Source organism: Mangifera indica, chromosome 18, assembly GCF_011075055.1.
Source record: "Mangifera indica cultivar Alphonso chromosome 18, CATAS_Mindica_2.1, whole genome shotgun sequence".
Taxonomy (NCBI): Eukaryota; Viridiplantae; Streptophyta; class Magnoliopsida; order Sapindales; family Anacardiaceae; genus Mangifera; species Mangifera indica.
The window spans coordinates 11,645,513-11,670,105 of record NC_058154.1 but is presented as its reverse complement, the minus strand read 5'-3'; the positions used below and the strand labels follow the sequence as shown (position 1 = coordinate 11,670,105).

At 33.3% G+C, this 24,593-nt stretch overlaps 2 protein-coding genes and 1 pseudogene across 2 annotated transcripts; 2 read left to right on the top strand and 1 right to left on the bottom strand.

Moving 5' to 3' along the window:
* Nucleotides 1–3,080: 3,080 nt before the first annotated feature.
* LOC123201739 (vacuolar protein sorting-associated protein 22 homolog 1-like) lies at nt 3,081–4,083 on the top strand. Its single transcript, XM_044617298.1, has 6 exons — nt 3,081–3,168; nt 3,210–3,250; nt 3,304–3,381; nt 3,472–3,579; nt 3,735–3,822; nt 3,944–4,083. Exons 1-6 carry the CDS (start codon nt 3,081–3,083, stop codon nt 4,081–4,083), a joined length of 543 nt encoding a protein of 180 aa, XP_044473233.1.
* A 2,422-nt stretch (nt 4,084–6,505) lies between these two features.
* On the bottom strand, nt 6,506–7,880 carry LOC123201738 (receptor-like protein EIX1). Its single transcript, XM_044617297.1, has one exon. It carries the CDS (start codon nt 7,874–7,876, stop codon nt 6,506–6,508), a length of 1,371 nt encoding a protein of 456 aa, XP_044473232.1. The 5' UTR covers nt 7,877–7,880.
* A 2,639-nt stretch (nt 7,881–10,519) lies between these two features.
* LOC123201737 lies at nt 10,520–12,680 on the top strand (annotated as a pseudogene).
* Nucleotides 12,681–24,593: the final 11,913 nt, after the last annotated feature.

Sequence of the window (24,593 nt, the reverse complement as noted above, 5' to 3'; positions counted from 1 at the left end):
AGAGTCGTATCCACAGAGGTTGGGTTATTTATCTGAAATATAACAAAATAAAGCAAGAGGGATTTTGTTGTTTCGAATCTTACGGATAATCAAAAATAAATTAATTCAGAATTAAATAGTCAAAGTAATCAGAAAACTAGATTGAAACAATAATAAGATGAGTTCTAGCCAAGTAATTCAGGTATGGTTCAATTCAATTGATCATCGATAAAAAGATTAATTTTTCCTTTTAAATAAACCAGTTATGAAATATCGAGACGCTCGTTGTTCTGTTTTTCCTTAGGTATTGGTAATTAAGAAACGTTCTTTAATTACTTCTCTTGTTTTTCAATCAGTTCTAGATACGATCTTAGAATTTAAATTGAAAACAAAATTAAGAATTAGAAAAGCCACCGATTCTAATCAACAAAACACAGACGCTGTTTTTGTTTAAATTAGATTAACCTATTCCACTAACATACAATAATCATTCTACTTCACCAAGCATGCTAGCCAGCCACTTATGATTAAATCATCAAACAATTACGGATTCAATAATTTAATCTAGCAAAGTTGTTTTTAATCCAAAATAAATAAGACGTCTCCTATTTAATTGAACAAGAGAACAATAAATAAAATCAGGAACAAATTAAATATTTAAAAGAAAAGAACGGGTAAAGAAGATCTCACAATCATCATAGAACCATGATCCTGATTACTCGACTAAAGAAAAGAGTTAGCCACTCATGTTTATGTTCATGGCTTCACAGAAAATTAAAATAAAAATCCTATACTAATTGAAGAAGAACCAGCGAAGGGTTGCGACTCTGTTTCTTTCTGAAAGAAAAGGATGCTAAAAAACTAAAAAACCCTAAAACAGAAAGCAATTGTCCTTTTTATAGTGTCAAGTCTGCTTCAGTCATTGAGAGATATTTTTGTGCCAAATATCATCCAAAGGACCTAAACTTCCTCCAATTGTTAATTAAGTCTTTAACTGTGAATTTTTCAATAAATAGCGCGATTCTCTCATTTCCACAATCAGTCATCTCCTATGTATTTTGCTGTCATTCTGTCTTAATACGTGACAACTCTAAATTCCTTTTATTTTGTATCTTTTCTCAGAATAATGCAATTAACGCCCAATTTCCTAAAACAAGCAATTAATCAAATAATTAACGAATTAAATATCACAAATCAAGAAAATTAAATGTTGAAAAATATGAAATTTCACACATTAACAATTTGCTACTGACTACTTCTCAATTTTAGACAAAATCACTGAGATCCAAAGTTTCAATAGATGTTGGTGACAAGATCGGTAGTGGTGGCATTAAGGGTTGGATTCAGGCAGGGTAGAGTTCGAGCTTGGCTCGATTTGCATAGAATTGAGTGTGGGCTCTCTTCAAATGATAATTTTATGGGTATGAATAAAATAGTTGTAATAGATTTTTAGAATCTAGTTATTATTTTAATTAAATATAAAGATAATTTTATTATAAAATTTTAATAAATAAAAATAAAATTATAGCAAAATTAAAATTAGATTAACCATAGAAGTGAAAGTTAAGTTTGAGAAATGTAGTGAGGCATCTCTCCTTCTCCTAGTATCTTTAGAAGAATAGATTCTTGCAACTTTGAATATTCCTCTAAAATTCTAGTTTTTAAACACCAACCGAAGTATCTCTTGCTAGCAGTATTATATGTACAATTTTTGTATTTAACTTTACGTATAAATAATAACATATCATTATGTGATTGGATAATTGAAAATTAAAGATAAGATAATTCAATCATATAATAACATATTATTGTTTATGTACAAAAATTATACGCATAGTTTTATTCACCTCTTGCACTCTCACAAATTGACAAAAACAGATGGAAGAATTTTGATCGCAAACTTCAACTATCCAAGTTGACTACAGTATTGCAAAAATTGATAAAGAAAAGAACAATTGAATATTTACTTTCAAGTATCTAATTAAGTAATCGGATGATGTTTTATTATAAAAATTTAGTGTTACTCTATCTTTAATTTAAAATTACTCGATACGAAGTTCCTTAAAACTCAAAATTTGGTATACTTAGTTTTGTTATAACAAAAAAAAAAAAAGCATTTCCACAAATTCCGAAGAAAGGTATGCGACAGAAATTGATTCCAAAACACTAGAGAACTCCACAGCCCCACGCATTGCTAACAGAGTGGACTTCAAGTCAAATAAAAGAGGACAACAAAATCGAAATTTGATCTTTCTTACTTTCTTCCATTCAAGATTCTATAGAATATTTTCTCAGTTTGAAGTCGCAAATAATTTGTGGAAATCTTCAAGCACTTACAAGGGAGTAAACTTCGAGTCAATTATAAGAGGACAACATTCTTGAGAATGAAAAAATATAAAATATATCATTGAGTTGGAAACAATAACGAATGAACAAGGATCATCTGTGGCCGGCAAAGTTAGTAAATGCAGACATTGCTATCACTTACACGTGATCAATAGTATTTAATTACACAATTTGGAAAATACTTTTAATTTTACTTGGCCTTACTAATAGAGTGGACTTCAAGACAATTATAAAAGGACAACAAAATCAAAATTAATTTGATCTTTCTTACTTTCTTCCTTTCAAGATTTAAAGAATATTTTCTTAGTTTGAAGAGTCGCAAAAAATTTCTGAGAATCTTCAGGTACTTTCAAGAGAGTAGACTCCAAGTCAATTATAAGAGGACAGCATTTTGGGGAATGAAAAGATAAAAATTATTTCATTCATTGATATTAAAACAAATTATTGCATGGTCTTCAAACACATTTCTCTTTATAATTTCCAATATTTAATGAGTTTAAACAAAGGATCATTTGTTATAGTGTTTGCCAAAGATCATTTGTCTCTGAGGATGTTTCTGCCTAATGTGCTCATAATTTAATGGAAATTTCCACTGAGGAAAAGCTTGTTATGCTGCGTGAATTTGGGAGAACATCGCTGAATAGATTGTGTTCTCTGTGATATAATAATAGGAAGCCTGATTTGGTTCTTCATATCCTTAAATTTGAAACAGGCCTCTATGTTTCCTTTATCAGTTTAATTCAATCATAAGAATCATGTTTTTTGTGGCAGCTGGGTTCTTGCCTTTAAAATTAAATCAGCTGAACTTTTTGGCACTGCAGCTACAAGTTTCTGCACGTAGCTGTAAATCTTTGTCTGTGACTTCTAAGTAACTCCACCTATAGGTTTTATCAATGATGTGCTCGTTATACCTACTTCTAAAAAGGTACATTCACGATTTTATAGAATGTTTATGCCGAAATATAGCTGCTTGGCTAGACAAGGGTACAAATTGTTGAGATTTGCTTGGCAACAAGACCCCACAATGACTGCTTGCGTCCTATAAGTAAGCTGAAGGTAATGAAATTAAGCGTATTTTGGGTACTTTTCATGCTGATAAAATTATGGTAATTGATAAATAAACACCCAATGCTTAAATTTATATAGGCAATGGGTAGTGGTTTTGAGGTGATTTCCGGTGGAAAGAAAAAGCTTGTCGGCTCTGTTCCTGCTGAGTTGAACAGAGACCATAATCAAATTTTGGAGTTGGCCCAGGTTATAACCATTTTCTTTATACGATTCCATATTCAAAATTCTTTTTGGAATGTGTGCAAAAACATGAAAAATTTGTATTTCTTTACCCTTCTGAGTGGAATAATGTATTACCAGTTGAAAAATATCTGAGTTTATTTCTCTTTTGGCTCTTTTAGGCTCAAGGTTTTGTAACTGTTGATGAGGTAGAGAGACAGCTTTCGTGGACAACTGGGCGTGCCATTGATGCACTTGATGTGTTGTTAGATGAAGTTCTTGCTATCATTGGCCTTCATCTTTTGTGCTACTAAATTTTTTTTTCTGGCTTATGTTGGTCGCTTGTACGGTTGGATGCAGTGGACTCTTAAATCCTTACTGTTAGATATATATGAAGGTCTTGCTATGATTGATGAAGGCCACAGAGATGGCAGACGATGGTATTGGTTTGCCTGTGTGTCTTCAATCAAACTCATCAGTTTGGAGTTGATACTTAGCATAATGTTTCCTCTTTCAATGAAACTGTATTAAATCAAAATGTCATTCGTGGACACGCAAAAGATGAAGTGCAAAAAGGTATCATATATCTCCTTTTCCACTTTTGCCATCCTACACAGTTATGATGTTCATGGATATGTGTTAAGCTTTTAAGCCATTTTTCCCATGAGAATATTACGTGCCATCTTTCAAGGTAAACGAAAATAAAGACAGTTGATGTGGAAAAACAAATGTGTTTATGCATGTTGATCCACTGTTGAAAGCAAATCCTCAGTTTATGTCATTGCAGTCCTGTTAACATTGAGTATGTGTTGACTGAGGCCATTTAGTTACGAGTCGGTAGAGCAGGGTATAAGGATATGGCACTGGTTCGGTTGTTTCAGAATTCCATTTGTTGGCAAATTTTCTTTGTTGGGGCATTATTCATTCAATGTATATGAGCCTTTTTGATTTATCAAATGTACTTCCTTTCTTCGGTTGGCCTTTGGATTCCTGTAGTCAACAAATTTTACTGAGTACACATTCTGTGTCTTTCACAATAATAAATAAATTTCCAAAACTCTCATAAAAGAAGTCTTGATCTTCTACTCTAGGGCTTTTGATTGAAACTATTTTATGAACAAATGTTGCAGGCTTAACTTACTAAAGATAAGCTTTATAGATGAGATGAATTTACAATAAAGAAGTTTATTAATTTCAGTTGTTTTACACAACTTCAAATTTTGAGCTTGCAAGAAAGAGTGCTTATAACTAGCTGAGTATCAAAATATTATTCAATCATTTTATTTCATAAATTGCAACTTTATATGCCAAACTCAAATGGAAATTAGTACTGTAGAAAATTACAATAAAGACATGATTTATTGATCTCAAATACCATAACCACTAATAACATCCTTATGTAGAAAATACAAAATACATAAGCTCCAAACATTCAGATCAAAAGAGGAACACAGAAAGTCTAATAACATTTTCTTAAAACACTGCCCAGTTTGTCCTGGAGGCTACTCAGGAATTGGAAATACATGCGCCTCCATCTCCTGTTGAAGAATAGAGGTCCGATAAAACTCCAGAATCCCACCACAAATCCAAGAGCCATACCTGCGTAAAACCAGTCTACTTCTTTTTCTCCTCTGTTCTGGTCGCCGGATGTTTGAACACTCACTGTGCAATTATTAGAAAGAGGAGGACCACAAAGTTCATTGCCAATAAAAGAAGATGCACTGAATGTTTGTAGCTGAGTGCTTGAAGGAATTCTTCCAAAAATTTTTTGTTGGATAAGTTCAAGACACTTAAGAATGTCAACTTTGAAATGCTTTGTGGGATTTCACCGGAAAGTTGATTTCCAGAAAAATCAATGGACTCTAGAGAACTCATAGCACCAATGTTATCTGGAATTCTGCCAGTCACAGAATTGTGAGACAAATTCAGTGATTGCAACATTGAAAGATCCGTCACTCCCATAGGGATGCCTCCAGAGAAGTTATTTTTTGAAAGATCTATCATTCTTACAAATTTGAAAATTGTATTATATTCAGCCATTTCACCTTTATTCACAAGTAATGCATCCTCCATATGACCTAAATAAAAATCTGCATTAGACCCATAACCTATATCAACATCCTTTTTGACTCTCTCTCATCATGACGCTGAAGTTATTGATACACCTTGGTATGTTTCCAGATAAATTGTTATAAGCCAAATCTAAGATTTGTAGAGAAGTGAGATGGCAAAGTTCCCCTGATAAAAGACCTTGGAACTTATTTGATCAAAGGATGAGAATCTTTATTCTTGAAAATCTTTCTCCCATCCAGGCGAGGACATTTCCAGCCAACTCATTTTCACCAAGATCAAGTTTAACTAACTTTGTACAATTCTGAAGTGACAAAGGTACTTCCCCAACAAAGTTGTTTTTGCGAAGGTTTAATGACTGAAGAGAAGTTAAAGACCCAATAAAAGGAGGAAGGGTTCCAGTGAATCTATTGTTCTCTAAATTTAAAACTTTTAAGTGTTGTCAATTCATCCAACAATCAGGTAATTCCCCTGATAAGAAGTTTTTATTGAGGATCAGTATTTCCATCAAACTTTTTGATTCATTCATCTCAATACACAACTGGGCAAACATAGATCCTAGAAAACCATTGTTGGAAAGATCGAATACATACATATTTTTGCGTATCTGAGGTAACAGACCTGATAGATTATTTGAATTCAAGTCAAGTGAAGAAAGTTGAGTTGACTGAATTAAATTTGGAATCTCGCCATAGAATTTGTTGTGTGAGAGATTTAAAAATGTTAATGGAAATTTGAACAAATATTGTGGAATAGTGTCAAAAATGCTTCAGTTGGATATATCAAGGTAAAACAAACTCCTTTGTGAACGAAGCCAAGATGGAAAATTAGAGCCTAAATGACAAGAACCTAATCCTAAAAGTATACGTTTAAATGGTGGAACTCACTGAGGAGGCAATTTAAACATTTGTGAATTTCCAGATACATCTAATGCCATCAGTCTTGTGAGATTGTTAAAGTGGATTTCAGAAAGAGTTCCGTTGAATTGGTTATACGAAAGATATAGAACTTCTAAGGATGAAAGTTCTCCTAAAGACCTTGGAATAGGACCTGAAATTGAGTTGTCACGTAGATTAAGAAATTTTAAATTTTTGAAATGTCCAAGTTGATTGGTCAATGGATCCAAAAGTTGAGTGTACCACAAGCTCAAATGCTCTAAAACTTTTGCAACACATTCAGAGAAAATATTCAAGATTTGAGATATTTCCTGTCTCAGTATGACCACTTCGAGAGACATTGATCTCAAGTTGCAAAGTCTTCCAAACGATACTGGCATTCCTCCTTCAAAATGATTTTCTGAGAGATCAAGTACTTTGATAGATGACAGGTTTCCTAGGCCATCCATCGAGCCTTGCAAGCTACTGTATGAGAGGAAAAGTTCCTCAAGATTTCTAAGTCTGTACAACCAACTGGGCATAGAAGAATTGAAGTCATTTTCAGATAAATCAAGATGTCTAATGGAAGTAAAGTTTTGAAGTGCATCAAGGATTGGACCTTCAAAATTATTTCCACTTAGATCAAGGGAGGCAAGAGATGAAAAATTTCTAACAGGTTGGGGAGGAAAGTGATGAAGCATACAGTTTGATAATTTTAGCACTACTAAGGATGAGAGAGTGTGTATCACTTGCAACCAGTCAGAACAATTGCTAAGATCCACACCATCCAAGTCAAGATGCTTTAACAAAGAAAGACGAGATAACCACCGCAAACTATTCACGTCTAATATTCCATCGAGGCCAAGATACTGTAAATTAGAGAGGTTTCCAATTTGGGGAGGAATCATACCCTGGAATGAATTCAGAGATAGATTGAGGTACCTTAAATTCTGTATAGATCCAAGAAATCTGGGAATCTCTACTCCTTCAAAATTGTTGTCGCTTAAGTCCAATGAACTCAAATGCTTCAAATTAGCCAGGGAAGGATTTATCTTACCAGACAACTTTGACCTCTTGCGAGCTTCATCTTCAGCTGGAGACGCATCCAGTTTCTCTGGGGGAGTTCTAAGGTTGAGCTCAAGCACATGGCCCGTCAAGTTATCACAGACAATACCAGACCATGTACAGCAATCTTCATGATCAGAAGTCCAAGAGACAAGCCGATTCATAGGATCAGTGAGATCTTTTTTGAACCTTAAAAGTGCTAGTCTCTCGCTTTGGAGGCACCCGACAGAAGAGCTTCCTTTGCAGAAGCTAATGTTGATGGTCGCTACGGCAATGAAAACGAAGGCAACAGCTATTCTCATGGTTTGCTTCATTTGTTTTAAGGAAATGTGCATACCAGAACACTATCAATGATTTGATATTTATACAGCTTTTTGCTAACTTAACTTGGGAACCATTCAAATCCAAACAGTTGCTAGGAAAGCTCCATGAGGTTTCTTGCTCTTTACTAATGCAGCCAGATTTTCAAAGATATTGAAAAAGTGAATTAAAAGAGGAGAACAAAATCGAACTTTAAATTTCTAATTTTCTTTCAAGATTTTATTTATGCCATTGATTTCATGGTGATATCACCTTTAAAACCAACTATAGCATTGTTTGATTTTATCTAAGAAGTTTCCTAGTGTGTGCACTGACTTGAAAAATCAAAGTAATTCTTTGACTCATGATTCGATGTAATGATGAAAAGGAAATTTCCTGCTGTTTTACTAGAAATTTACTCTAACAATTTTTGCTAATGGAACCTGGGTCTAAATTTGTAGGTTTGAAAGTCATTTCCTAAAATTGAGGGGTTCAACAGTATTTTTTCTATTTTGATACCAAGAAGAGTTTATAAATTGAAAGAATATTATTGATACTAAGAATATTATTAATAGAATCCAAAATGAAATCATAATTTTATAAAAATGAAAATAGAGTAAATGGATTACAATTGATATACTTAATATAAGGAAAAAATATTATGCGATAAATCAGAATAATATATTTCATTTTAAAGCATAATCAATAATATCCCTAATTGTGCAATTTGGAGAAATGCAAATACTTCCAGTTTTAGTAGGCCCCCCATTAACAAAGTAGACTCCAAGTCAATTATAAGAGAACAACATTTTGGAGAACGAAAAGATAAAAAATATTTTACTGATTGTTATTATGACAAAAAGTAATGTTATGTGAACATATTTAGATATATAAATAATATATTATCATGTAATTAGATGTGTCATTATGTATAGTTTTATAGCATGGGAGAGAGAGGTCTTCAAACATGTTTTTTCAAGGTTTTTAGTATCAATAAAACTATATATATACACTTTTGATACATAATTTAGATATACAGATATGTCATCATATGATTAAATAATTTTAAATTAAAGATAAAGTGATTTCAAATATATGGTGCTTCAACAAATGGGCATCTATGATGCAATTATGGTTTCACTTGTGATAAACAATTGATTTGATATGATAAGGCTTTGGTCACTGCTCATAGAAACACTTTTGTGAAAGTGATATTACTGTCCTTTCATTAAAGCTTATTGTGCTTCAACATCACTGTTGTTGTTTTAAAACCCAAATCGGATCGATTGGTTGAACCAATTTGATTGGGACCCATTGTTTATGATACGATTCAAAGATTTCAACAATAACACACAGATTGAATAACAGATCAGATCAATGATGCCAATTTAAATGGTTGATTACAAAGATAATTCAAAAACTCTTTTATCCATTATTGTGCCCTTCAATTACACGTGTCATGACATTACCCGTGTGTTCAGAAAGAACCTTGTCCTCAAGGTTCCAATTTTGGAAAATCTTCATGAATTGATCAAGGTCCTCCCACGTTGTCTTTGTTTTCATGGCTATAGCGACCATCAACATTACCTTCTGCAAAGGAACCTTTTCTGTTGGTTGCCTCCAAGCGAGAGACTAGCATGAAGTTTTTGAATTTTTGTTTCTTCTTTTCTGCCAAGTACATAAATTAGGAGTTTTTTTGATTGACTGGTGCGTGCACATGCATTTCTTCATTCTCTTTCATTGAATATCTTTTTAAGCAATTCAATGAAGGGGCTTAATCCCATGAATATGTGATTTCTTTAATCTAAAAACATTTTATGATTAAACAGAGTTATGTGTTTTCCTGGTTCTCCACTTTCTTTCTTTCAAAACAAGAGCAGACTACGCTTCATGAATAGTTTGTTAGTGATGTTATTGGACATGAATAAGCTCTTCAATTTTAACCATAAAACTTTTGTTGTCTTCTCATTATCTACATCGCAATACTGAATCTGCCAGACATATAGGGATTGGACTGAAGGCGACAACTTGCATGTGATCACATTCTACATCATCCATGTTGGTTGGTTTTGTTCGTTTTAGTGCCATGAGCACTTTGATTTGCGTTAACATGTTTGAAACTCTCAACTGCCATAAACTGAAATTTCTTTTACTGTCAAACATGTCGAAATTTGTGTGCAAACTCAATCCCCTCATTTTTGCATGGTAACGAAAAACAACTTCAAAACAAGAAAAACCATCAACACAAGACACACAATTTGTGGTTTGATAACGAATTTATGTCCACGGAGCTATCCTTTTTATTATTATTATGGAGTCAAGAGAAAATTATCATTATCCTGGGCTATTTTCCTCTTCATTTATCACTTCTTAATCTTTCAGGTAATGCCAAGCTTTATAGTATTTGGGAGAGTGTTTGGTTTCTGTATTCAATTCAACAATTGAGCATCCAAAATTAAATCAATAATACCCAATAATCAAAATATGGAAAAAAATACAAATAATTTAAAAGAAATTTCCAATACTTGGAAAAAGGTATTATATATCCACTTTTCCACTTTTGCCACCCTACACAGCTGTGATGTTCATGGATATATGTTAAGCTTTTAAGCCATTTTTCCTATGAAAATATCATGTGCCATAATCTCTCAATATAAATGAAAATAAAGACAGTTGGGGTGGAAAACAAATGTGTTTATACACGTTCATCTACGGTTGAGATGCAAATCCTTGTTTTATGTCATTACAGTCCTGTCAACTTTGAGTATGGTAGAACCACTAGTGTTGACTGGGGCCATTTAGATACAGGTCGGTAGAGCAGGGCAAAAGGATATACCACTGGCTCGGTTGTTTCAGAATTTCATTTGTTGGCATATTTCCTTTGTTGGGTATTATTCATTCAATGTATATGAGCCTCTTTGATTTATCAAAAGTACTTCCTATCTTCAGTTGACCTTAGTATTTCCATGTGTTGCTTCAGTCAACAGATTTTACAGAGTACACATTCTGTGTCTTCCCTGCAAGGTGTAAAAGAGAGAAACTTGAAATGATTCACAACAATAAGTGAATTTCTAAAACTCTTATAAAAAGAAGTCTTGATGTTCTATTCTAGGGCTTTTGATTAAACCTGTATTATGAACAAATGTTGCAGCCGTGACTTACTAAAGATAAGCTTTATAGATGAGATGAATTTACAATAAAGAAGGCATGAATGAAATTTATAGATAACATGAATTTATTAATTTCAATTATTTATACAACTTCAAATTTTGAGCTTGCAAGAAAGAGTGGTTATAACTTAAACAAAATTCTATGCAGTTGCGGTCATATGTTGAAACTAAATAATTGTAAAGACTTTAACTCTTAGGTGCTCTTCTAGAAGTCATGAGGAGATATGATCTTAAGATTACTGTATCAAAACAAACTATGGCATTGTTTGATTTTATCTAACAAGTTTCCCAGTGTGTACACTGACTTGAAAAGTGAAAGTAATTCTTTGACTCATGACTCAATGTAATGATGAAGAGGAAATTTCCTGCTGTTTTATTAGAAATGTACTCTTCTAACAATTTTCGTTAATGGATCCTGGGTCTAAATTGGAAGGCTTGAAATGTGCATTTTACGTGACTTGAAATTATAATGTGAATAGGAATACTGAGTGTATTGCTAAATGTTAACTATAAATATGCAGTACTCTGTTTCCAACTTTCCCATGTAATGAAACCAATCATGAGTGCTGTTCGTGTAGCTCTTTTCCTGCAGTTAGTTTCCATTGCAACCATCAACATTGGCTTCTGCATTGGAAGCTCTTCTCTGGGTTGCATACAAAGTGAGAGAGAAGCACTTTTAAGATTCAAAGATGACCTCATAGACCCCACCAACCGGCTTGGCTCTTGGCAAGGTGATGAAGACTGTTGTGAATGGGCTGGTGTTGTGTTGTTTGTCACAACTTGACACACCATGTTTTTGCGCTCAATCTTAGAAATCCTGCTTCGAGAGATCATGCGTCTGATACTGAATATGATGCTTATCAGAGATCAATGTTGGGAGGTAAGATAAATCCCTCTTTGCTTGATTTGAAGCATCTGGTTTCCTTGGACTTGAGCAATAATAATTTTGAAGGAAATCAGATTCCGGATTTCTTGGCTCAATGGAGAAATTAAGATATCTTAATCTCTCTTACAGCGGACTCCAGGGAAGGGTTCCTCACCAACTTGGAAATCTCTCCAATCTGCAGTATCTTGTCCTCGGTAGCAACTCCTATCTATACACTGAGAAAATTTGGTGGTTGTCTCGTCTTTCATCATTGAAGTATCTGGATTTGACCTTTGTGAATCTTGGCAAATTCAATGATAATTGGTTGAAGGTGATAGGTAGACTGCCTTCTCTTGTAGTGTTACGATTGTCCTCTTGTCAACTTGGTCAGTTTCCTCCTATAACCACTGCAAATTTTTCATCTCTGACCGAACTTGATCTTTCTTATAACCAATTGAACACTTCGATTCTTTCTTGGGTTTTTAGTCTTGGTAATTTAGTGCGCCTTAATTTAGGATTTAATGATTTCCAAGGTCTGATTCCCACTGGACTTCAAAACTTGACTTCATTTGAGTTTCTTGATTTATCTTACAACAGTTTCAGTTCTTCAATACCCGTTTGGTTGTACAAATTTATCCACCTTAAGCATCTTGATTTAAGTGGGAATTTCCTTGATCTTTCCTCCAATAGATTTGAAGGAAAAATTCCAAAATCATTAGGAAGACTTCGCAACTTGCAGTCAATTTATCTGAGAGCTCTTCAATTGAATCAAAAGATGTCTGAGATCTTAGATATTCTCTCCACATGTGTTTCTGAGAGACTAGAGTCATTAGATTTAAGTTACAATCAACTTCGCGGTCAGATTACCGATCAACTTGGGCAATTTAAAAGTTTGCGGTCACTTTATTTGCAGCACAACTCCATTTCTGGTCCTATTCCATCTTCTTTAGGAGAACTTTCATCATTAGAAGTCCTCGATATTTCCTATAATCAACTGAATGGAACTCTTTCTCAGATTCACTTTACTAATCTCACAAGGCTGCGTCAGTTTATTGCAAGTGAAAACTCATTGCTGCTGAATGTTAGTCCTGATTGGGTTCCTTCCTTTCAGCTTGAATATTTAATGCTGGGATCTTGTGGTTTAGGGCTTCAATTTCCTTCATGGGTTCACTCACAAAAATATTTACAATTTCTGGATTTATCAAATGCAGGAATTTCAGATACAATGCCTGAGTGGTTTTGGAAATCTATCCACCAATTTAATCTTTTAAATCTCTCCAGCAACAAAATCCGTGGGGGGATTCCAAATTTGAGTGAGGTCACCAAATTGGAGAATCTTGACTTGAGTTCTAATAAATTTTCAGGTGCGTTGCCTCTGGTATCCTCCAATCTGGTTCGATTAGATCTTTCCAATAATAGTTTTTCAGGATCTATCTCTCGCTTCTTGTGTTCTGGGAAAAATGAGTCGAGGGCAACTCAAATTCTTAACCTTAGATATAATCTTTTATATGGGGAGTTGCCTGATTGCTGGATGAATTCGCAAAACTTGACTGCTCTGGTTTTGAATAACAATAATTTCAGTGGTGTCCTTCCTGACTCAATGGGAACTTTGACTTCTCTCAAGTCCCTTCATCTTCGCAAGAGCAGCCTCTCTGGAACAGTCCCTTTATCTCTTACAAATTGTACCGAGTTAATGGTGCTTGATTTTGGTGAAAATCAGTTGGCTGGAAATCTTTCAACATGGGTTGGGAATTCTTTTTCAAATATGGTGATTCTCAACCTGCGTTCGAATAATATCCATGGACTTTTCCCGGCTGAACTTTGCCGTCTTGTGTTTTTGCAAATCCTGGACCTTGCTTACAACAACCTTTCCGGAGCAATACCAAGCTGCATCAGTAACATCAGTGCCCTAGTGACAATAAACTTCTCCGAAATAGAAAACCAAATTAATCAGCGAGTTGATTCTATAGTTCTGCCTATTGTAGATACAACTGAAGCACTAATTTATTATTTAAATTTTTATCTAGTTCTGTTTGTTGAAGATACATCTGTTGTGGTAAAAGGGAGAATGTCAGAATGTAAAACCATTCTTAATCTGGTAAGACTTGTCGACCTCTCTCATAATAGTTTCTCAGGCGAGATACCTAAACAAGTGACAAATCTGAGAGCATTGCAAACACTTAATTTGTCACACAATTCTTTTACGGGAACAATCCCTGAGAGTATTGGCCACATGAGATCAATGGAGACACTTGATTTATCTGCAAACTATCTTTTTGGTGATATCCCAGGGAGTATGTCAAATTTGACGGCTTTGAACCGCTTGAACTTATCCAACAACAACTTGATTGGGAAAATTCCTTCAAGCACTCAACTACAAAGCTTTGAGGCCTCTTCTTTTATGGTCAATAAACTTTATGGACCTCCACTTCAGAATTGCACTGTGATAGTTCCAAATCCTGTGTATGAAAATAGAAATGGTAATGAACATGAAGTTGACTGGTTCTATGTGAGGATGGAACTCGGATTTGTGGTTGGCTTTTGGAGTTTCATTGGTCCTCTTCTCGTTAAAAAAAGGTGGAGATATTTGTACTGTCATTTTCTCGATTGCCTTGGGGAAAAAATTTGTTGTATTTTTAGAAAATTTTTCTAGTTTTTTTTTACTTAAATGTTTGGGGATATGCTGTTGTGCACGACCAAGTGAAGTATTATAACGAATGAATGAACGACTGAATAGACTTTGCTTTCGTTGCTTCTCTTCCTTCTCTAAATCACGTAAATATTCCTATTACAAAGTCTCAAACTTAACTTAAAAATGTATTTTTAATAGTCAAATGAAGTAAATTACCTGAAAAATTTCAAGTTGATCAATTTTCTCAAGACGTGACATCTTTCATCAGCCTCTAAGCAGTCTTGAACTTTTCGCCACTGGCTGCTTGCCTGGAAAGATGAATCATTTTGTTAAGATTTCAAAAGTAGATGGTAAGCTAAAGCTATAAAGACAAAATCCATCCTTGCTAAAGGGTACCTTAATGAAGTCACATGATACCAAAAATTTCCTATGCTCTATTACGTTCTGCTTGCGCTCCTCATGTGCCTTTACTCGTTTCTAACCAAAATACAGAATATATGTGCTTCAAATCTTTGCCACAGTATCTACATAACGCCTAGGAGACTATCGCTGCAAGGAAAAGTGTATTGCTTGATGAAGCAATTTCAAATTCCTATACATGAGGGTAGAGGAAACACACATGTTCACAATATACAAATACCATAAACAAATGAGATCAAGCGAAGAGAACCTTCTTTTTGAGCTCCTCCAAAAGATTATCAAACAGATCCTTGCGATCTCTTTCTCTTTCAAGAGCTTTGAAACGCTCATCATTTTCAAACATAGTCACTGCTTTGCTGAAAGGTCGTTCATATAATTCAACATGAGATTGGCCATAGTATATGCAAGCAATAGCAAAAAAATTGACATTATCAGTGAAAAGTAAACCCCCATCTTGTAGATGATGTTAGCTCTAGAGACTCCTGCAAGCAGATCCAAAATGAATGTGACTGTAACACCCCAAAACTATAATAAAACATATGATTTCAAAAGACTTCATAAATCCCTTAAATAAAGTCAAATCTTGAATACAAAGTTTTTCAACCACAAAAAGCATGAAAAACAAAAATCTTTCAAACAAAACATACAATCAAATAGTTACTAAACTAATTTTTTTTTTTCTTTTAGCCAATCTTCCCAGCTAACTTCTCTTATTCTTTATTCCCCAAAGCTAAACAGAAACTCATACTTTATGACATCTTTAATCTGCAAAAAATGTTAATGACGAGGGGTAAGCCGTCAACTCAGTAAGCAAAAGCTAAACGTTATATATGCATACTTAAACATTTAATTTAAACATTAATAAAGAAAATCAAATAAAAGAAGGTCAAACAGAAAACCAAGTGCTTACACATATAAAACCACAAATAAATAAATAAATAAATTATTTCAGAACCTTTCAAACTATCAAACTTAAGTCAAAATTTATTTTAAACTCTTGTCACGTAGTGTCACCTGTACTCCCGGTGACCCGGCCAGAATTTCAGAATCAAATGTCACCTGTAATCCCGGTGACCCGGCCAGAATTTCAGAAATGTGCACAACAGAACAAATAATCCAGCTGGACCAAACTTATAGTTTCAGAGTTCAGAGCAGATATTCAGAGACTACGGACAATGAGTCAAAACCGTATATATATAAACAAAATTTCAAATCATAAATGTACCATAAATAATTTTATTGAATCAATGTCTGAGTAATTAAAATTTAAGTGGAACAAAAAGTATACGAAAATATTTTATAACTTGCAAAAGTCATTTGATACAAACAGAATGAAATATCATTTATATAACTTACAACCCAGGTATGTGAACAAACAATTATATATATATATATATATAAATCAAAGAAACATATATATATATATATATATATATATATATATATTATATAAACAAAGCATTTGTAGAAATTCTTTGGGTTTGTTTTGAGTATCATTTCCAAACATATATGCATACAAAAAGAATAGTTTCTACTTACCTTGACTACCAGCAAAAGTCTACACAAACCCTTATACGATCCAAGCTATCACGTACAACCTATTCGGATCCTAGCCAAAACCAATGAATTCAAATTGTAATAATACTCTTAGTAATATCCTTAAATCCCACTGAAAATCCTCAATTCCAAAACTAATTTTACAAATTCTAAGAGTGTCTAAGGTGAATAATCCTAGACTTAACTAACACATATTTATACTGTATAACCTTCGTTCTATGAATTTTATAAATTTTTACACAAATTAAAACGTTACAAAACTTTGCAAAGACAAAGAAGACATATAGATGGTTTACCCAAAAATTATTCAGCTAAAAAAAATAAATATAAACTTCTAAAAAAAATTACTTCCGTCCACAGCTCCTAATCACAACAACAGTTTTCAAGTTTGACAGTTCATGCTTCCAGCAATTTTATAAAATTCTGTATAACTCGAAAATTCACGAAATTTTGCAAATATAAACTTAACATATTGACGTTTTTATCAAAAAAATATGAACCCAAAATATTTTAAAAGTCATGCAAAACGAAATTTTTATCACAAACCATTAACACTGTCAAAAATATTCCAGATTGAACATATACACTTATAATAATTTTAGTAGATAACATAAAATTTACAAAATTTTGAAAACTTCCAGAATTAAACTATATATGCTAATTTACTTATAAAAAAAATTATTCAAGTCAAAATCAATTCAAAAAGAAACTGAAAATTATATTTCTTTACTAGTCACAAATTCTGTCAAATAAATTTCAGGTTTAACACTCAATACTTTAACAATTTTAATAAATTGTATTAAATAGATAAAATTATGAAAATTTTCAGAACATAACTAGACATATTGATTTATGTTAAAAAAATATTTAAATTGAAAACGATGAAAAAAATATATATAAAAATAAATAAATCTTTTACCAAATTAAGATATCAACAAATTGCTAAAAAATTGTATTATTATTATTTTTTTCTTTCTTTTCATAAAACGAAATTAATATATAAAATAAAAATAGAATTAAAGGTACATAATTTCCTTTTGTTTTTAGTAAATTTACAAACTAATATAAAACTATCATGAAACAAATAATTTACAATACAAAATTGAGTCGAATCCTAAAAGAAACCCTAATCTTCAAATCATAAAACACCTATATATCAAAATAATAAAATATTGAGACATACCTTAATGAAATAAAACAACACTATTTCCTTGTTTTAGCCTCCTACTCACAATTCTTCTCTTCCTAAAATCATTACTCCAAACCTTGCTCTTTGTTTTGAAAAAAATAAGAAAATCCTCTCTCTCCCCTTATTAATAATGATTTTATTTTTCTTTAAAGAAAAATAAGTTTTGAAATAAATCCACATTTATCACCAATAAAATATCTCATCTCTTAATGGAAAGATTTAACTATTATCCATATTTTACCTAATAAAATATTTTTAAAAATTAAACTCACATTATCCCCTAAAATTTAAATTTTATCCTATTTAAAAATAATAAAATAATAATAATAATAATAATAATAATAATAATACTAAAGATAATAATAATTAAAAGGTGAATATTACAATTCTCCCCCCTAAAAAAAAAATTTCGTCCTCGAAATTAGTACATACCTAAAGCTTCAAAAAGTTGAGGATACTTCTCCTTTATTTCAGCCTCTTGCTCCCACGTGGCCTCTTCTAACGAGTGATTTCTCCAACGCACCTTTACTAATGGAATAACTATATTCCTTAGAAATTGCTCTTTTCTATCAATGACTTCTAAGGCTTGCTCTTCATATGACAAATCTTCAGAGATTTGGATTGGCTGATAGTCTAAAACATGGGATGGGTCCGCCAAATATTTCCTTAATGCCGAAACATGAAATACATTGTGAAGCCTTGAGAGACTTGGTGGTAAGGCCACACGGTATGCAACTGCACCAATCCTCTCTAAAATTTCGAATGGCCCTATAAACCTAGGGCTTAGCTTCCCTCTCTTTCCAAACCGAAAAACTCCTTTCCAAGGTGACACCTTCAGAAAAACAAAATCTCCAACCTCAAATTCCAACTCTCGTCTACGATGATCAACATAACTCTTTTGTCTACTTTGAGCTGTGTGAAGCCTTTCTCTAATCAACTTAATTTTATCAGATGTAATCTGAACGAGCTCTGGTCCTAGCAACTTCCTTTCTCCAACTTCTTCCCAACAAATAGGTGATCTACACTTCCGACCATACAAAGCTTCATAAGGAGCCATACCAATACTAGAGTGGAAACTGTTATTATAAGCAAACTCTATTAGGGGTAAATGGTCTTCCCAAGAACCACCCAAGTCTAGCATACATGCTCTCAACATATCTTCAAGGGTTTGGATAGTCCTTTCAGATTGACCATCAGTTTGAGGATGGAAAACAGTGCTAAAACTAAGTTTTGTCCCAAGATTTTGGTGCAAACTTACCCAAAATTTAGAGGTGAAACGTGCATCTCTATCCGACACAATAGATTGAGGAACTCCATGCAATCTCACAACCTCTCGAATAAATAAGTCAGCCAACTGAAACATATTATAGGTGATTTTCACTGCCAAGAAATGTGCTGATTTAGTCAAACGATCAACCACCACCCATATAGAATCAAATCCCCTTTTTGAACGAGGCAAACCACTCACAAAATCCATAGTAATATGGTCCCATTTCCATTCAGGAATAGGCAAAGGCTGTAGAGGTCCCCCAGGTCTTTGATGTTCAATCTTTATTTGTTGGCATACCAAACATTTAGAGACATAATCAGCAATATCATTCTTCATGTTTCTCCACCAAAAGTTATTTCTCAAATCACGATACATTTTAGTACCCCCTGGATGAACGCTATAAGCAGATTCATGAGCTTCACTCAAAATTTCCTTTTTCAAATTATTATTATTAGGAACACAAATTCGTTTCCCAAACCTTAAAATATCATCGTCAGACAATCCAAATTCCAACTTATTTCCTTTCTTTACTTCATTTACAATTTCCAATAATAACGGATCCTCCTTCTGAGCCATTTTAATTCTTTCAATTAACATTGGTTGAACCTTTATGTTTGCCAGAAAACCACTATGGCCAGGTAATACCACCATGACTTCATATTTCCTCAAATCATCCAATATATGTTTCTGAGTACAAATTAAATTTGCTATACCCCCAAATGATTTTCTACTAAGAGCATCAGCTACCACATTAGCCTTCCCTGGATGATAATGAATACGACAATCATAATCCTTCACAAGTTCTAACCATCTCCTTTGCCTCAAATTTAACTCTTTTTGGGTAAATAAATACTTCAAGCTTTTATGATCAGTGAAAATCTCACAAGTTTCCCCATAGAGGTAATGCCTCCAGATCTTTAAAGCAAAAACCACAGCTGCCAACTCCAGATCATGAGTAGGATAATTTCGTTCATAATTTTTCAGTTGCCTAGAAGCATAAGCCACCACCTTACCATGTTGCATCAACACACATCCCAAACCTTTCTTAGATGCATCACTATAAATGATAAAACCACCACCACTTGAAGGAACCGTTAACACCGGTGCAGAAACCAATCTTTGCTTTAACTCTTGAAAACTCTTCTCACACTCCTCATCCCAATGAAATTTGACATCTTTTCTTGTCAGCTGAGTCAAAGGTGATGCAAGACTAGAAAATCCTTCCACAAATCGCCTATAATAACCAGCTAACCCTAAAAAACTTCTAACTTCTGTAACATTAGCAGGTCGTTGCCAATTCACCACAGCTTCAATCTTAGAAGGGTCAACACTAATTCCATCCTTAGTTACCACATGTCCCAGAAACACCACCTTGTCTATCCAGAACTCACACTTTTTAAATTTTGCATAAAGCTTTTTCTCTTGAAGGGTTTGTAAAACAATCCTTAAATGTTCTTCATGTTCCTCCTCACTCTTAGAGAAAACCAATATATCATCTATAAACACAATAACAAATTGATCCAAATAATTTTGAAATACTCTATTCATCAAGTCCATAAAAGCTGCTGGAGCATTAGTTAACCCGAAAGGCATGACTAAAAATTCATAATGCCCATAACGAGTACGGAAAGCTGTCTTTGGCACATCATCAGGCTTAATCTTCAATTGATGGTACCCTGATCGTAAGTCAATCTTTGAAAACACTACTGCACCTTGCAATTGATCAAATAGGTCGTCAATCCTAGGAAGAGGATACTTATTTTTAATGGTGACCAAGTTCAGCTGACGATAGTCAATGCATAATCTCATAGACCCATCTTTTTTCTTCACAAATAATACAGGAGCACCCCAAGGTGAAACACTAGGACGGATGAGTCTTTTATCCAATAACTCTTGCAATTGAACCTTCAACTCTTTTAACTCTAAAGGTGCCATCCTATATAGAGCCTTAGAAATTGGAGCAGTCCCAGGTAACAAATCAATTGCAAATTCAATCTCTCTATCAGGAGGTAAGCCTGGTAAGTCTTCTGGAAATACATCTGAAAAATCTCTAACTATCAGAATATCCTCAAGTCTCGCCTCTTTATCCTTATCAACTATAACACAAGCCACAAATCCCCCACTTCCTTTATTTACTAAGTTTCTAACTCTAACTGCCGAAATCAACCCACTATAGGAACTTTGTGCCCCTTGAAATCGAAAAGCTTCATCTTCTGATATATGAAAAATAACCTCCTTGGAAAAACAATTAATACTAGCATGATACTTTGCTAACCAATTCATCCCTAGAATAACATCAAAGTCATACATCTCTAAGGGTAAAAGATCTACAAGAAATTTTCTACCCCCAAGGCAAATTTCACAAGACTTATAAACACAATCAATCCACACACAATCACCTAGAGGAGTAGCGATTGATAAAGGGTATTTTAGTGGCTCAGGGGATTTCTCACAATGACAAGTAAAAGCACATGATACAAAAGAATGAGTTGCACCAGAGTCAAATAAAGCTTTAGCTTCCTTAGAAAATAGAGATAATGTACCTGCCACCACATCGTTGGAAGCCTCAACATCTTGATTAGTCATGGCAAATACTCGTCCTTGAGTCTTTGGCTTCTTGTTTTGACCTTCAACATTTTGAGTGCTAAAAACACCACGCTTCTTTGGGCAGTCTCTGACTAAATGCCCTATCTGTCCACAGTTAAAACAAGCTCCAGTCTTTCTGTGACATTCTCCAGAATGTGCCCTACCACAAAAACTACAAAGTGATGTTATATTATTCTGAAGAGATCCCTCTCCCATAGGCTTTTGAGATGAACCACCCAAATTTTGAGGTTGAAAAGAACCAATTTGCTTGCTTGAACCACCACTACGATTGCCACCAGGCTTAAACTGCTTACTCCGTTTGTCTCGAGCATTCTGAGACTCAGCTAAATATCTCTCTGCTATCATTGCCCGCTCAACCATATCAGCATAAGTATTCAACTTTAGAATAGACAATCGACTCTTGATAGCTGGTCTTAAACCCTCAAAGAAACGTCGACAACGACTACCTTCATCCTTTATAAGTCCTGCTGCAAAACGAGATAGAGTAGTAAACTTTTCTTCATACTCAGCCACAGATTTGTCACCTTGAATTAGACTAAGAAAATCAACCTCCATCTTAAAGCGTACATGATCAGGAAAGTATTTCTCATTGAAAACCTCTTCAAACCTACTCCAAGTAATAGGGGTTGCACCCAATTGATTCCTTAAAAGACGTGAAGTAGCCTCCCACCAATGATCAGCCTCACCTTGAAGCATAAATGTAGCAAAGACAACCTTTTGATTATCACTACACCCCATAGCTGTGAATATCTTTTGCATTTGCTTCAACCAAGCTTCAGCTACCATAGGATCTGTGGTCCCTTTGAAGACAGGAGGTCCTAACTTCTTAAATTGCTCCAACGTTGCACCACCAGCATTAACATCTTGTTCTTCGTTCCTCACATCCTGCCTTGCGGGGGCTTGACCATTTGCTAATTGCTCTAAGACTCGAGCTTGACTTTCTAGAAATTTATTCATCGCATACAACATCGGGTTGCTTTCTTGAGCAAGTTGACGAAGGGTAATGTTGTCATTATCTTGATTGTCATCTCTCGAAGCTGAAGGGTCTTGCCTTGTAGCAGATTTACGTGGTGGCATCTTAATGACAATAACAAAATTAGCAAAACTTTAGTGTAAACTAAAAATATAAGCCTATATATATACTAAATTTATCTAAAGATAATCATATAACATGATTTTATTGCTAAATCATATTACCACAACACAAATTAAAATCATCTTAAAAGTCTACAGAATCTTAAACCTAAAGCTCTGATACCACAACTGTAACACCCCAAAACTATAATAAAACATATGATTTCAAAAGACTTCATAAATCCCTTAAATAAAGTCAAATCTTGAATACAAAGTTTTTCAACCACAAAAAGCATGAAAAACAAAAATCTTTCAAACAAAACATACAATCAAATAGTTACTAAACTAATTTTTTTTTTTCTTTTAGCCAATCTTCCCAGCTAACTTCTCTTATTCTTTATTCCCCAAAGCTAAACAGAAACTCATACTTTATGACATCTTTAATCTGCAAAAAATGTTAATGACGAGGGGTAAGCCGTCAACTCAGTAAGCAAAAGCTAAACGTTATATATGCATACTTAAACATTTAATTTAAACATTAATAAAGAAAATCAAATAAAAGAAGGTCAAACAGAAAACCAAGTGCTTACACATATAAAACCACAAATAAATAAATAAATAAATTATTTCAGAACCTTTCAAACTATCAAACTTAAGTCAAAATTTATTTTAAACTCTTGTCACGTAGTGTCACCTGTACTCCCGGTGACCCAGCCAGAATTTCAGAATCAAATGTCACCTGTAATCCCGGTGACCCGGCCAGAATTTCAGAAATGTGCACAACAGAACAAATAATCCAGCTGGACCAAACTTATAGTTTCAGAGTTCAGAGCAGATATTCAGAGACTACGGACAATGAGTCAAAACCGTATATATATAAACAAAATTTCAAATCATAAATGTACCATAAATAATTTTATTGAATCAATGTCTGAGTAATTAAAATTTAAGTGGAACAAAAAGTATACGAAAATATTTTATAACTTGCAAAAGTCATTTGATACAAACAGAATGAAATATCATTTATATAACTTACAACCCAGGTATGTGAACAAACAATTATATATATATATATATATAAATCAAAGAAACATATATATATATATATATATATATATATATATTATATAAACAAAGCATTTGTAGAAATTCTTTGGGTTTGTTTTGAGTATCATTTCCAAACATATATGCATACAAAAAGAATAGTTTCTACTTACCTTGACTACCAGCAAAAGTCTACACAAACCCTTATACGATCCAAGCTATCACGTACAACCTATTCGGATCCTAGCCAAAACCAATGAATTCAAATTGTAATAATACTCTTAGTAATATCCTTAAATCCCACTGAAAATCCTCAATTCCAAAACTAATTTTACAAATTCTAAGAGTGTCTAAGGTGAATAATCCTAGACTTAACTAACACATATTTATACTGTATAACCTTCGTTCTATGAATTTTATAAATTTTTACACAAATTAAAACGTTACAAAACTTTGCAAAGACAAAGAAGACATATAGATGGTTTACCCAAAAATTATTCAGCTAAAAAAAATAAATATAAACTTCTAAAAAAAATTACTTCCGTCCACAGCTCCTAATCACAACAACAGTTTTCAAGTTTGACAGTTCATGCTTCCAGCAATTTTATAAAATTCTGTATAACTCGAAAATTCACGAAATTTTGCAAATATAAACTTAACATATTGACGTTTTTATCAAAAAAATATGAACCCAAAATATTTTAAAAGTCATGCAAAACGAAATTTTTATCACAAACCATTAACACTGTCAAAAATATTCCAGATTGAACATATACACTTATAATAATTTTAGTAGATAACATAAAATTTACAAAATTTTGAAAACTTCCAGAATTAAACTATATATGCTAATTTACTTATAAAAAAAATTATTCAAGTCAAAATCAATTCAAAAAGAAACTG